The 15564-nt window shown below is 32.1% G+C and overlaps 1 protein-coding gene across 1 annotated transcript; it reads left to right on the top strand.

Annotated features, from left to right (window-relative positions):
- Nucleotides 1-11022: 11022 nt before the first annotated feature.
- Nucleotides 11023-13891, top strand: LOC121260333 (auxin-responsive protein IAA16). Its single transcript, XM_041162162.1, has 5 exons — nt 11023-11514; nt 12527-12765; nt 12871-13009; nt 13341-13402; nt 13600-13891. Exons 1-5 carry the CDS (start codon nt 11228-11230, stop codon nt 13635-13637), a joined length of 765 nt encoding a protein of 254 aa, XP_041018096.1. The 5' UTR covers nt 11023-11227; the 3' UTR covers nt 13638-13891.
- Nucleotides 13892-15564: the final 1673 nt, after the last annotated feature.

Raw genomic sequence — 15564 nt, forward strand, 5'->3', positions numbered from 1 at the left:
CATAATTCATATAGAGTTGAATGAACAAACTTAGAAGGCACATGGTTTAAAATGTAGACAGCAACAAAAAGAGCATTCTCCCAAAATGATATTGATAGGTTAGGTTGCGCCATCAATGATAGAACCATTTCCAGTAAGGTACGATTCCTCATGTTCGCAATACCATTTTGTTTTGGTGTGCTAGGAATCGTTAACTATCTATGTATTCTCTTTTGCTCACATAGTCTTTAAAACTCTTTAGACAAGTACACTCAATCCCGATTAGTTTATAGAATTTTTAAATTCCTTTCCTTTTTATTCTCAACCTTAGCCACAAAACGCTTGAAGTAATCCAATACTTCAGAGCGATGTGAGATCAGATAAACCTAACTAAAATATGAGTAGTCATCTATAAATGTGAGAAAAAAAAAAGTGTCATGGCGTGCATTCACATTCATAAGTCCACAAATATCATAATAGACTAGCTCTAAAGGATAAGATACCCTATGAGTCTTTCCAAAAGGCTTCTAACATGCTTTTCCAACTAAACAAAGCTCACACACAGGTAGACTTAAATTAACAGGATACCTCGATAGGCCTTCTCTATCTAGTTTAATCATTCTACATTTTCTTATGTGGCTAGTCTAACATGTCATTTTAATAAATTAGAAAAAAATCATCACCATTTGTAAAAATAAAAGAAAATGAGGAATTATCTAACTCCAACATAAAGAAATCATTCGAAAGAAAACTATATCTATACAAAATCATATCTAAATAAAAGTCTAGCTGAGGGACATCAAAATGAAAAGTAAAACCAAATTTCAACATAGAAATAACTGAAAAATAGATTATATTGAACACCAAGTGCATAAAGCACATCATGAAGAAGTAACAAGAATCCCAAATGCATCTTGAGTTGGTAGGTGCCAACTCCAAGTATTTCCTCCCAAGTGTTGTTACACAATATAGCGTAATGTCTCCCAGTTGGTATTCTTCCATAATCTATGAACCCAACTCGAATTCGAGCTACATTTTTTGTTCCACAATCCATTCAGGGATTGAGTGGGCATATGTAAACAAACATAACTAATGAGAGAGTTGTGTTTAGTGAATATATTCTTTGTATCAGTGCACTTACTAGCAAAGTGTCCTAATTTTTCATAGTTATAGCACTTCAATTTGGATTTGTCCTTGTAGCAGCACACTTGACTTTGCAGCGCTTTGCAATTTTTCCATCTTTTGGCCCAAGACTATTTACCACTCCAGTAGATCTCCTATATCACTTGCGCTTAGACCTAAATACCTTGCGCTTCCCAGCTTGTTTGACAAGAAGAGTACTATGGTGCAAATCTATGTGCTCCGTCTCTAGCTCCAAATAGCAAGATATATCAGTAAAAGTTTTAATATTCTCACTGTGTATCAAAACGAGCTTCATTTGCGCTAACTAGACCCTTAGCACACATTTAATTTATTCCAAAATCTAACTAGACCATTGAATTTCATCCTAGATGGTGAGAACGAAGATTTCACAAAAAACTAGTAATCATCTCCCACTATATAAGTCAAAATACCACATCTAATTAATTTTGAATAAAATTTATAGAAGAGTCTTTAAAAAACCTCAAAACTCATGCACATATAATTCATTCATCAAATATGAAAAATCCATAGTTATTGCACTAAACACATTGCACATAAACTCCACCTAAAGCCTCATTGGTAATTTGGTGCATTATGTTAAGTTCATCATAAAGTATATCGATAAACGTGAAACATGTCCCTTTACATGGCTTTAAAAATAAAATTACATTCATAATATTACATTTTCAAAGAAAGTATTACTACAAATTTCCTAAGATAATAATAAATAAATAGGCATTCCACGTCACCATTATACTTATAAGTTATACATTATCCATTCACATAAAAATAAATATATACATTACACATGAGCATAACATATTACCAATGTCAACTCTATCCATTTTAATTTTGAAAAAAATACCAATGAACTCAAACATTCATTTATAGTGGTATGCACGATGGTTCAATGAATAGAGAACCAGCATTCTCAACTAATGAGAAATGTTTAATAGGTTATCAAATCTAGGGACACATATTCAATATGGACATGCATTTCACAATAATAATTTAATACATGCATCCAGAAATAATCTGTATAATTATCATGTAACACAGAAAATTTGGATTTTATGAAGTATGATGAGTGTCCCAAAAATAAGTTTTTATAATAATCATTTTTTGTTTCAAAATATTTTTACTAAAAATGATCTTTAAAGACATATTTCAACTCTCGGCCTTAATAAAAAAAAAATATGTATAAACTTTGTAAACCCAGCCAAGTGAATGCAATGCGCCATCTGCATGTGTGGGCTTCGTTTTGGCTCAAGAGGCTTCTTGCCTCTGTTTCACTTGCTGCGGCGGAGATTGTATACCATTGTCGCCCTTTTTGATATTTTCTCATGCCAAAACACAAAGTTATGTCATCATAATCTGTATGTGTATTGATAACGTTAGCAAAAGTGCACCCAAAGTATAAGGGTGGATTACACTCACCGAGGCAAAGAGTGGGACTAGTAAAAAAATTACTATTAATCATCTTCATCCTCAATATATTTTTCTGGTTTTTCTCAATTTCGACCATCCATTTTCAAATGGTCATAACTTACTCATGTTAGATCTAAATCAAGTACGTGATATGTCAATTTAAAGCTTATGTACCCAACTTTCTAACCGTATAAAATTTGTTTCCAGAAGATAAAATTTGTTTGGTTAAAAATAGGCTCAAAGTCATAGCATGAACTTAAACTTTAAAACTAGGGTTTCAGATTTCTCCTTCTACATGCAACAAAATTTCACCAAATTTAACTAACATGTTTTTGACATCATAAAGAATGTTTTCATGGAGAGAATTTGATCTTAAACATGTCATAGCATAGCCTCTAATTAAAAACCTGAAACTCAAACGATTATGGCATATCACGAATTACATGCTTTTAAAATCATTCCAAAGAATCGAGCAACATGTAATCATATTCAAATGGGAGAAAACAAGCAGCATAGGCTCTGAACCAATGGTAAATAAGGTTAATTCAAATTATCTCAAGAAGTGGAATTCTCACAAGCCTGGATCTTTACTCGTCTAACAGTCCACGTCAAATTATGGTGATTGCACCTTTACAACGCTTAGGAGGCTATTAGAGTTTCCTAAATAATTATACACTTCAAGATCAAGAGTTGATAAAGATGGTTGCTCTAGAAAATTGTAAAATAATAGGAGAACATTTATTTTGTATGTTCACTTTTCACTTTTTTGTTTATTAACGTATGTAAAACTTCTATTGGAGTTGTTAATTAACTTTTCTGAAATGAAGTGGTAGTAATGAGAAGTTAATTAACTCTAAGTGGTGGGAAGTTAATTTGGAGAGTTAATTAATATAGGTCCTCTTAAATAATATTTTTATTTTGAAGATATTGTTATACCCTCCCTTATCTTTTTGTTATGTGTTTGTTTATATTTCCTCTTATTTTCTCAATTCTTCATTACATTGTCCACTTTTGGAGACGACACGTCACAATGACAGCTCCCCCACATCCACTTGTTTATCACTACCATTTCGAGGGCACACGTGAAGCGCGTGAGAGACGTGTTTGTTGCATAGATATGTTCTACATCGTTATTTGAAAATTTTTATACACACACTATTTTTACAGCATAATATAATTTATAAAAATAAAATTTTTAAATTTATTTTTTAAATTAAATTATTCTAAATAAATGATATGTAGTGTAAATATTTTTAAATAAAAATATTATAAATTATTTTATAGGAATAATGTACTCACAACCGAAGGAAGCACCATACCAGAGTCGAGTAAGGCCCAGAAAGGCCTGGGACGAAGTGCTCTTACAAGTACATCATCATTATATTCTATTAAAAATGACAAGGGATTGGCGTATGAGGGTCGTCGCGACAACAAAATGATAGAAAGTAAAATGACGAAATGGCTGAAGGCGAGTGGGAAAGAGACCGCGTTCCACCTGACACGTGTCATAAAAGACAAGTAAAGCATGAAATCTACCGCATATAGTTATTTTGACATTCTTTTATGGAAAGATGAAATAAGCGGATTCAGATCATTTGTAAATAATATTAAAATTTATGAGTTGAAATTTATAAATAATAATAAAATAATTATTTTAATCTCGCTCATATTCTCGTAATCTCGCTCATTTTCGTATCTTTGGTTGTTAATTGGTTGAACCAATAAAAAACATACAGTTAAGTCTAAGTACTACTTTAGCGTCGAGCTTTTCCGTGCCAACCATTGTTGGCCAATGGCAAGCTCTGCTCGCCCTTTTTCTTGATTAGTCACCAATCCATGCGGCATGAAGTCCATTGTTCTTATAAGTTCTTAACCGTGCAGGGAGGGATTCGTAATTGTGCCAAGCAGTCATTCATCATGTTGACTCCAGCTTCACGAGAATTACTTATTTGGATACTTTGGGGCCATTTGTTTCATTTTGCTGGTCTTATTTAATATAAATTACACAAAATAAAAATCCAACAGAGGACAGTACGGAGGAAAACAGTGTACTGTGGAAAAAGATGCATGAGAGGATGACCGAGCAACAGCACTGTAATCTAACTGCTGAGAAAGTGTACTATCGGCATCGACCTCTTAAATGTCACACGTGTGGTGTCTCCCTGACTTATGTATACAGTGAATATAGATACAGACAGTGAGGCTGAAAGGGAGAGGGCATGGGGGCAGAGGATGGACGTTGACAGTCTGCGGTAAGGGTCCAGCCCCGCACGAGGGCTGTGAGTGTGTATAGGTTGGCACTGGGGCCTGTCTTTTTGTTTGGAGTCCATTGCAATGTCCCTTTCAGCTTCTTGCTTTCTGTACATGTTTTGTCAGCTTTTAATTTGCAGAATTTGTGAAAGAAAATTGCAATAATTTTGGCTCTATATAAAATCTTAAAAACTCATGTCTAGCCGTGAAACCCCACACAAACTTACCCAAAATTAATTAACCTGTTCATGTCATGCATGCACCATCCATTTATAATGGAATAGGTATAAAGAGTACTCAAAGAGCCATGAAGCAGTAGTACTCTTTATCTGTAAGACACAGCACATGCATGGGGAAGGTGGATGGGGGAAGCTGGTTGACACGAAAACTCGATCTGGTTGGCTTGAGCCTTACTGCATCCTAAGTGGGTCAGTGCCCAATAAAATCCAGCACATGCTTGTATGGTTCTGCTAATTATTACCGTTCTCAACGCGTTTCATTGGTGGCCGGACTATGGGCTCCGGCTAATATTCCATCTCCCTTCTCTGTTGATTCCTGATCTAAAAGACCCCGAATCATGTGGAGATCTAGGATCATCCTTTCCTATTATTCTCTATTTTACTCAGTATATATTCTCAATTCAATAATAACAACATTAATAATAAAGGCAATGACACTATACCACCAACGTAGTAGTCCAATTGGTACAAGCTAATATTCCATGGCTTAAGGTCAAAAGTTCGAGTCAAGATGTAAGTTGAAACTATTTGTAGTAATAAAGTCTGGTCTTTGAGTCATGTGGATAGATTTTGGACTAATTGGATATTTTGAGGGTGCTACGGTGATGGGTTCGCTTTTGGGACAGTAGCTATAAATCAAACCGAACATTTTATAATAAGCAAGAGCTCATATGGTCACGTTCAGAAAAGATTGTTACTCTGGTTGCCCTGTCTCCCATTTCAAAAATCAAAAAAGGCATTGACGCTATAATGTTTACCACAATGAAAATTATACAAATAAATTTGGGTTGATTAATATTAAATTAGTTAGAGTCATTAAATATACGTCGGACTATTTTAATATTACCCTAATAGATTTAAGAAATAGTTAGAGATTAACTTTGTTTGTTTTACAAATAACAAAAAAGTACTATAGGGTAATATTAGGGGTGCTACGGATACCAATGCATAAGAGATGGTGTTTCTTTTTTAATATTAAAAATTAAAGTAATTCTATATATAATTATAGAGTGTATAAATATTATATAATTCTTTTAAAAAGAGTAGAGTCTATTATTAAAAAATTAATTTTTTTCTATATAAATCTCTTATTTATTCAATTTTTTTCAAATTGATTACGTGGTACTTACACGCTCAAAACTACTACAATTATTATTTTTCTAAAAATTAAAACAAATACTACCGGTCCGATGCAACGATAGCCTATGCATTTTCCTAGTAATATTATTATTGCTAGCCATTAATATTGTTAACTTTTACATTTACATGATTAAACTCCTTTTCAGTTCAAGCTTTGAAAACTTGTTTGATTAATTGGAGAGAGGAGATATGATTAAAGAACTGCCCCTTTACCATTTTTCTACAACTTTCTAATAAAAGAATATGTTTTGAAATATTTATTTTAGTTTCGATTTTGATTTGATGCCTTTGAGAGAGTGTGGTGAAATACAAATTGAGATCCGTTGTAATTATCTATACAAATTAAATGGCCCAATTTGTACAGAGATAGTCACGATGTTGATTATACATTTTTGTAGGGTCTTCATGACTCACATATCAAATACGTCCAACACTAATTAATATTGTTGTTCGCCTTATAGGTAATAAAATAATTTTATTTAAAAATCTTTACATCACATACTATTCACGTACGTGATATAATTTAATTTGAAATATAAATTTTAAAAATTAAATTTTAAAAATCAAATTATACAGTGTAGATGTTGTGTAATGTAAGAGGTTTCAAATAGCACTAATATATCTATCTATCTTCAAATTGACATTTTTATAATTTCGACAAAGAATTAAATAGAATTTCTAATCGTCACATTAATATATATCAATCACCAGACACCAGCAAAATAATCTTTTGTTTCTTTGACTCAGATCAAAAAGCATTAACATTCTGTCTTAATTAAGAACAACGTTATTATATCCAATATTGTAGTCGTACGTTGTAATATCCAAATTAATAGAAATAGAATAATTCAATAATACATTGGGTCGTAATATATAGTTTGAAGATTTCCATTTAATCCATCATGTGATGGGGATATAATTATAATATTTTTCTGATAAAGAGGCTATATATGACCTTCGTCATCATGTAATTAAAGGACTATTATACGTTGAATAATATGGAAAATCATGCATATATATATAATATATTGAGAAATTTTATATGGAAACCTTATACCGCACACTTTCACCTAATTAACATTTGATTTGTCATTTTTATCATTCTATTTTAATTTTTAAATATATGTGTTTAAATAAAATATCAAAAACGTTAACTCATTACATATTTGTTAGATAAATGTGACTGGTGCAAGACTTGCTCCTAATATATATATATATATATATAGTCGTATAATGTAAATTATGATCTAAAACCAATTAACGAAGCTAGTGTACTGATCTCACTAGCTAGTACCTGGTCATGATACTTATATAATATAAAAAAACTAGTTAGGTTGCAGTGCTATAAAGTATTAATTAATATTATACTTCAAAAAAAAAAAGTATTAATTAATATTATTATATTTCAATCAGCAAAAGTCGCTCTCTCGACGCTTTCTCCTATCCTTTCCATGGAAAAATCAATGAACCCTGTCACTTTTTAATATCGAAGTGATAATGATCTTGTTGTATATAAGTCAATTGGACGCACAAGCTTTTTTTAAAAAATACATCTTTTATATCGATTATAAAAAATATTTACGATGTAAGTGATCTCACTACAAGAAGAGTCTTATTTGCTGGCGATTTTATAATCGCTACGAAAAAAATTGCTGAGAATGATACTTATTTGCAGCAATTCGGGAATCGCCGCATGTTTTTAACATCATATGCCAAATTTTGGCCCTGACATCACTTATTCCGTTTTTTTGCAGCGATTATATATATATATGTATTAGCGGCAATATTATTCGTTGGTAAAGCTTTTATTCTGTTGTGACAGTGTAATTTACGTTACAACAGAATTGTGGGCGCCAAAATATAAAAGATCTTTATTTTCCCCCAATCTTTTTTCCCCCACCATGCTTGTTCTCCTCCACTTCGACGAAACCGAGACAAAAAGCCTATTAAAAGTACTAGTTACGGCGAATTTTATTTCTCGGTAAAAAAAATCTTTACTGGTGATTTTTGACATCCGTTAGAATAGATCAAAAGTGAGACTTTAATACTGACGAACCTCCAGCAATTTATAAATCGTTAGAATAGGTGAGAGGCAGCGATTTTGTTAGTTTTACCAGCGAAAATGATTTGCCGGTAAATATATTTCCCCTTGTAGTGTCTTTTGGTTATCTTAAAAAAAAAATCATTTGAGATGATAATAGACACATTCTCATTAATGTAGAGCTAGGACAGACTCTCCCGTCTCCACGTTACTATCATGTCATATTAGAAATTCTAACAATTCAAAACTTTAAGCTCCTGTGCTAAATCAACTCATACGTACAATATCAGCAACTTGGAGGATATATACAAGATTTGTATGTAAAAGGACTATGTAAAAAACTACAAGGACCCACGAGGAATTAAGGCTTAACTTGGGTACTCAGGTATTCTGGTAATATATCACTATATACTATTTATTATTTTATTATTATTCTTCTCTTATTTTCTACTACTATTCAATATTTTATCATTAATTTTTTATTACTTTTTCTTTACTATTTAAAGAATATTAGAGAATATCTCACTATCCAAACACAACCTTAGACAATGATCCTATTTTTGAGTTGTAGGACTTAATTTATTAGTTCAAAATTCAAAAGGGACTCTTGAATCTAGCTAGAAATTAAAGCAATTCATCAAGGAGTGATACCAGGATAGACACTAGAGAAGATATATAGATAACCCAATTGATAGCTAGGTTATCTCCATGGAGTATTCATGAGATCATGCATGTTTGTTTCAACTTTCAATCACTTCGCAATCTTTCTTCAGATCAATCTTACTTCTTGAAAAACCTCATCCAAAAATTTACTATATATGCTTTGACAGTTGTGGAATGTTAATTTGGAAATAGATCAATCTTATTGGTAAAAGAAGAAAGGGGAAAAAAAAAAAAAAACCCAAAAGAACTTGAGATTGCAAAACCTTATCTATCTAGAGCTTTAACTATGCTTGATAGTGATTTTCCCATAATGTATTGATGGGCTGTATGCAAGTCATGATAAAGGTTTTAATGTTTTGCCATTTTGTGAAGGAACATTTGGACCCATTCATGAAAGGGTGAAGGTGCTTCCATTTCTATCCACTCATAGTGAGGATTGAGGGGATAAGAATACAGAGAATAAAGGTAATCTTGAAAGATCCTTATCTCTCTAAGTAATTATTTTGATTAGATTGGAACTATTTATCAATAATATTCCGAGAAGACATCATTAAAGTGATCACATTCTTCTATAAATGTTATATTTTTGGTGATCGATATTTATGGATAGAGATCAAGTCCTCTAATTTTATAAAAGATTTCATTTATGTCCATGCTGCGGACATGCCAAGCAAAAATTAGAGAGCAATGATGCACGTATAATTCTTTTATTTTTATTTTCTAATTAATTTTCTAATTAATTAATACAAATATGCCACTTTCATTAAAAATAAATTTCAATTCCATAAAACTATCATGCTTTCAATATAGAATTGTAAAAAAGTGGTGAATTGTAGATAAATCAATTTTTAAAATCATATATGATCATGAGAATAAAAAGGATATTCAGCAAAAGAAAATACTAAATGTACTTAAAAAAAATTTACAAAAAATTTATTTCTCCACATGTCAGTTGTTGATATGCTGAAAATTATGAAATTTAAATTTCAAAAGAAAACTAACAAAATGAGTCTTGTAAGTAAAAGTGTAAGTAAAACTATAAATACATGTAGCACTATTCAGCAAATATTATTGCTTAGAGTGATGATATACACGCGGAACTTTTTATTATTATTATTATTATTATTATTATCGTTTTTAAATATGGAATATTTATGTAAAGTTTAATTCACATAAAAACATTATTTTTTTTTATGGAGTGTCATCATCATCTTGGATGGTTGCAAAGTAATTGTATGAATATAATTATTTTATTACTTAATGAGTAAACGGTTAAATATAGATCATTGATTAATATGGTTGGTTTTAAAATAAAATTATTTCTTATGCTTTTAATCGAACATTTTAATCATATCTGATTTTAAAGATAAACAAATTAGTAATTTGTTCGAAATTCCTATTAGCAAATTATTAGAAACACCAGTTCAATACCAATGATAGTTTGCCACATGTTACGTGATTGGCCATGTGTAAAAAATTTCACAAAATTTAAATAATAAAAATTGAAGCAAATAAAATAAAAATAAAAATAAAAACAAAAACATGTAAGGCCACAAAAAATCCAAAAACAAAAACAAAAAATGTATAAATTTGAAATTATTTAAAAGAGATAAATTTAATTACTCTTTGGGATATAGATCTCATCTCATCTTACTTTATTTTAACTAATAATTTTATTACTATTTACATCTCATCTCATCTCATCTCATCTCACTATCCAAATAAACCCTTAATAGAAATTCTAACAATGTTATAGGCTCATAATATACTAACTAATGAGATAAAGTTTAAATCAATAATATTTACTACATGAATAAATAAATTTGTAAATTAAAACTTAAAAATAAAAAAAATAAAGAATCTTTCTGATTTCTATACGAGTTCGATGATTACTGAAGCTGTTAGGAGGTAACCATGAACAAAATATACTTGGATTACTGGCCAACTGGATTTGTCCACTTGCCTTGCCACAATCATTCTGAGAATGATGACATCATCCATGACATCAATCTCCAGACCAACGGCGGACGGTCCAACTAACGATAACACCTCTACGTGGCAAAATCAGCACCGTCAAAACGCCCCCCCCAACCCGACATCATCACCACCCACAACAATATAATTATCCCACAGTACCCCGGATCCGGGCCTTCTTCCAACACTCTCATATTTCCCATACTTCACATGTACCCTCTCTACCGACATTAGCAAGAGAATAAGAAACGCTGCGACGAAGAAAATAAACGCGAGAGAGAGAGAGAGAGAGAGAGAGAGACGAGGGAAAGAAGAAAAAGGAGAGGATCATCGAACTAGGTAGCTAGTATTGGAGGTTTTTGGTGTAAAAATGAGTAGCATTTTGAAGGTGGATCATCGCGACAAGTACAGCACGATTAATTTCGAAGAGACGGAACTGCGTCTCGGATTACCCGGCGGAGGTGGAAATGATGGCGATGCAGTCAAGAATAGTTCGAAAAGAGGGTTTTCAGAAACCGTTGATTTGAAGCTTAATCTTTCCTCCAAAGAGCTGTCTTCCGCGGCCAAGAACGAAGTTGAAAAGATGAAGGAGAAGAGTACTGCTCTACCACGCTCTACTACTACTACTACTGATCCTGCAAAGCCCCCAGCAGCCAAGTACGTACATAGATCTACACACCTGTTCTTCAAATTTCATAGCTTTGTTTTCTGTTTAATTTGTATTGTGTGCGTACTTGATGGGCTTGCATGTTTTATATCCTTGAAATCCTCACTTTTCGTAAATAAATGCATATATATATATATATCTGAAATCCAGATTGTTTTAATCGAATTTATAGGATCGTTGTTGAAAATCAATGAACAATGTTATTATAGGCAAGACTTGTTATTATCTGTTTGGAAGAATAGGTTGAGAATTCCCGAGGAGTTAATTCATGAAATCGGCCTTTGTGCCATTATTGCTATTATTATAATAAAATTTATTATTGGTATTTATATATGATTATTCTTATTACTGAATTCTCGGTTATCTATGTACTTATATGTCTTTGCCTTTTTTCCTAACCCTATGAACTTGCATCTAGACTTGTGACAGTTCAAGTGCCTTTTTCAAGGCTTTGGTAGGTTGTCGGGCAGATGTAGGAAGAAAACAAAACATTTGGAATCTTTTTACTTTTCTCGACAGCCAAACAATTTGATGGCGTGAAGCAACGACAAGGGAAACGATAGTCAAAAAAAACTCAACTACAGGCTATTCAGCTAGGTCGTCGCACGTTGTTTACCTAAGTAATTAACTAATTAATTGAATTACAAGATTTAGGTGCTGTTTAGAATGAGATAGAGATTATATTAGATGAAAGTAGAAAGTTGAATAAAATATTATTAAAATATTATTTTTTAATATTATTATTGTTTTGAAATTTGAAAAAATTGAATTATTTATTATATTTTGTAATAGTAAGGATGGATGAGATGATACGAGACAATACATTTTTCTAAAAGGAGCTTTAATAGAGACTAATGGGAAAAAGTTGAGACCAAAAAAAAAATTAATTATTTATATGTTACAACAAGTTGGAAAACTTACGAATAAACTATGATTTATTAATTTAGTTGAAAAAATAACTTCATATTAATCGTGTTTATTACGTACTGATCTGGATCTCAGGGCTCAAGTTGTGGGTTGGCCACCCGTACGAACATTTCGAAAGAACATCGTGGCCGTCCAGAAGAACAGTAGCACTAGAGACGAAGCAGCCGAGAAGGGTAGCGTGAGCAGTGCTGCTGCCTTTGTTAAGGTTAGCATGGATGGTGCACCATATTTACGCAAGGTGGACTTGAAGCTGTACAAGAGCTACCAAGAACTCTCTGCTGCCTTGGGCAAAATGTTCAGCTCCTTTACCATTGGTAATTAACTTAAAGAAAATTGCTCCAACTTAAGTTTATTTATTTATGTGTATAAACTGAATTAATTTGATTAATGGGTGTATTTTGGTTTTTGGAATGAATTAGGTAATTGTGGGTCACAAGGATTAATGAAGGATTTCATGAACGAGAGCAAGTTGATAGATCTCTTGAATGGTTCCGAGTACGTGCCCACTTATGAGGACAAGGACGGAGATTGGATGCTTGTCGGCGATGTGCCATGGGAGTAAGTTCTTTGTTCCCCATTAAATAATCTTTTGGAAAATATATCTATGAATTTAAAGGCTTCAAGTAAAAGAAAAGTCTTTACAACATTTTGTAAGACTCATTTTATTTTATGTGTCTATTTCTCTCATATTTGGATAAGACAGTCACTGTTCACTCTCACACTTTATACCTGCAACTTTTTTATAAGATGTGAGAGTGTTTTTCATAAAGAGTGTGGTGGTAAATAATGGCTGATTTGAAGAATTTTTATTTAGATAATAATAAGCGAAGAGATCTTGATCTTAAATAAAGGAATACAGTAATCAAGTTCTGGTTTTGTACTTTTGCAGGATGTTTGTTGATTCTTGCAAGCGTTTGCGAATAATGAAAGGATCCGAAGCCATTGGACTTGGTTAGTAACTCACAAACATTTGTTACATAAAGTTTATGGCAACTGCTCTTAATAATTATATGAGCATATATAAATAAGCCTACAAAAGGAAAAAAAAAAAATGCAGTGCGTCAAAATTAATTCCAATTTTAGAGAAAATACTTTAAATTCCCCAAAATTTGTCACTAATAATCGTTTGAATTATCAAATTTCTGCAGCACCGAGAGCAGTAGAGAAATGCAAGAACAGAAGCTGAACATTTTTCCCCCTTTTTTTTCAAACCTGTGTGGTCAAGCACTGAGTTTGGATAATTCTGTACCATGTTTTTCGGTTTTTTTGTTTTTGTTTCTTCCGTTGTAATCATATGAGAGACATATTCGAGAACTTTTAGGAACAAGAAGCAATAATATAGAAGATGTTCATAAGACCTTTGCTAGTGTTCATGTGTAAGTTTGTTTATTTTCAATGGATTGTATGCATGATTAATAATGTCAACGTTTTCTTGCTGTCTGCATGACTCAACGAATGCATGATGAGATTCAATGTACTGTGCATGCCTTTATTATTGAGGCAATTATTTCGGGAGTGATAGATAAGGTGGAGCATGGCCATGTGCATGTTGTTGGGAGCGTTATTGATTCCATCAAATTATGTCGTCTCCAACTTTTATTTTATTTTTTAAAATTTTATTCAAATATTAAGCTACACATTAAGATTAGTTCCTTCCCACCCCAACCTTAGGGAAGGTACGTAAGTGTCAAAATTCAAATTATTTTAGCTTAATCCTCTAATAATTTTGGTAATGGGCTAGTTAACCCTGTTCTTTCGGCCTTGTTTGGTTTGATTACACAGATGAGATTACACTGAGATGAAATGAGATAAAGATTGGAAATCGAATAAAATATTATTAGAATATTATTTTTATTTTGGGATTTGAAAATGTTGAATTGTTTATTATATTTGTGTGAGAGTTTAAAAAATTGTAATGATTATATGAGATGAGATGAGATTTGTAACCAAACGAGGCTTATTGTTTTACAACTAATCATCAGCTTATCAATAAACTGATTTATGCAAAAGCACTAGGTTTTGAACCCTTAAGGGAAAGAAAAATTTTTTTCATCAGTTACTATTCACTACCTCATACCCCACACCTTATAAAAAATACCTACATATTTTATGAAAAATACCTACACATCCTAAAAAAAAAAAAACAAACTATAGGTGTGAGGTGTGAAAGTGAATAGATATTTATGTATAGATTTCCTTCAAGGGAAATACCCTTTTTTGGGTATATGTAAAGAACAATGAAACAGTAGCTAGGCAAGAAAAATATACACAAAATAAAATTGAAGTTGGGAAGAAAAACCACGAGACGTGCTGTATTTGAATCAAGTGGAAGGGATGGTCATGGTTAATTTCTTATATAATTTAGGGATTTCTTTTTGCTTTTGTTTTTGTGAACTAGAATTGGGCTTGGTTGGAAACATGTGCAAAAGATTCTCCAACACACAGACGGGGGGATTTGTAAAATCTGCACCGAACTTTTCAAAAACTAGATCATTCAGTACATTATATTATTCTTATTTGATTTGGCAAGTGAATATCTCCCCCATGATCTCCAATATAAAACTACGGCAAGGATTTGTAAATTAATGTAGTACTGGTCCCATCCTTTTTACACGATTAACTATGGCCATGCCTTTCTTTTTATCAATTCGGTGCTGTAGAGTCTCTTCCTGGTGGTTTCTGCTTTGGTAAGAGTGTATTTTCTTGTCTCTGTACTGGATTATCTGTTTTGATAACTTCAATTTTTTCCCAAAACTTTACATACTTTGGTGAGTTCTCCATGATCCGAATTTAAGTGTCCTATTATTCCATCTCACTGTAACTCTTCCATGGAGGAGGAAATATTGCAAAAAGAAGCTCAGATTGATGAATATTTGCTTCAAGATATAGAAACACTTATTTCTCTCCATAATAATAGGAGTGTGATAACTCTTTATAAAGACTAGGATGTGTTTATTCCTAAGCCGTGTTGGACTTCTCAACACGTCCCCTCACGTGTGAGCCGATATTTCTGGTGCCATCATCGTGAGTTGGTCGTAGGAGCCTATCATCAGTTATAGGTTAATTTGGCTCTGATACTATATAAAAACATAAATTTCTCCCCATAAAAGGTC

The sequence above is a fragment of the Juglans microcarpa x Juglans regia genome, chromosome 4D (assembly GCF_004785595.1).
Source record: "Juglans microcarpa x Juglans regia isolate MS1-56 chromosome 4D, Jm3101_v1.0, whole genome shotgun sequence".
Lineage (NCBI taxonomy): Eukaryota > Viridiplantae > Streptophyta > Magnoliopsida > Fagales > Juglandaceae > Juglans > Juglans microcarpa x Juglans regia.

Excerpts from the sequence above, each read along its gene's own strand:
- LOC121260333 (XM_041162162.1), top strand. The coding sequence starts at position 11,228 with ATGAGTAGCATTTTGAAGGTGGATCATCGCGACAAGTACAGCACGATT. Across the intron at positions 13,010-13,340 it reads GTCGGCGATGTGCCATGGGA|GATGTTTGTTGATTCTTGCA; the intron begins GTAAGTTCTTTG and ends GTACTTTTGCAG. Across the intron at positions 13,403-13,599 it reads ATCCGAAGCCATTGGACTTG|CACCGAGAGCAGTAGAGAAA; the intron begins GTTAGTAACTCA and ends AAATTTCTGCAG.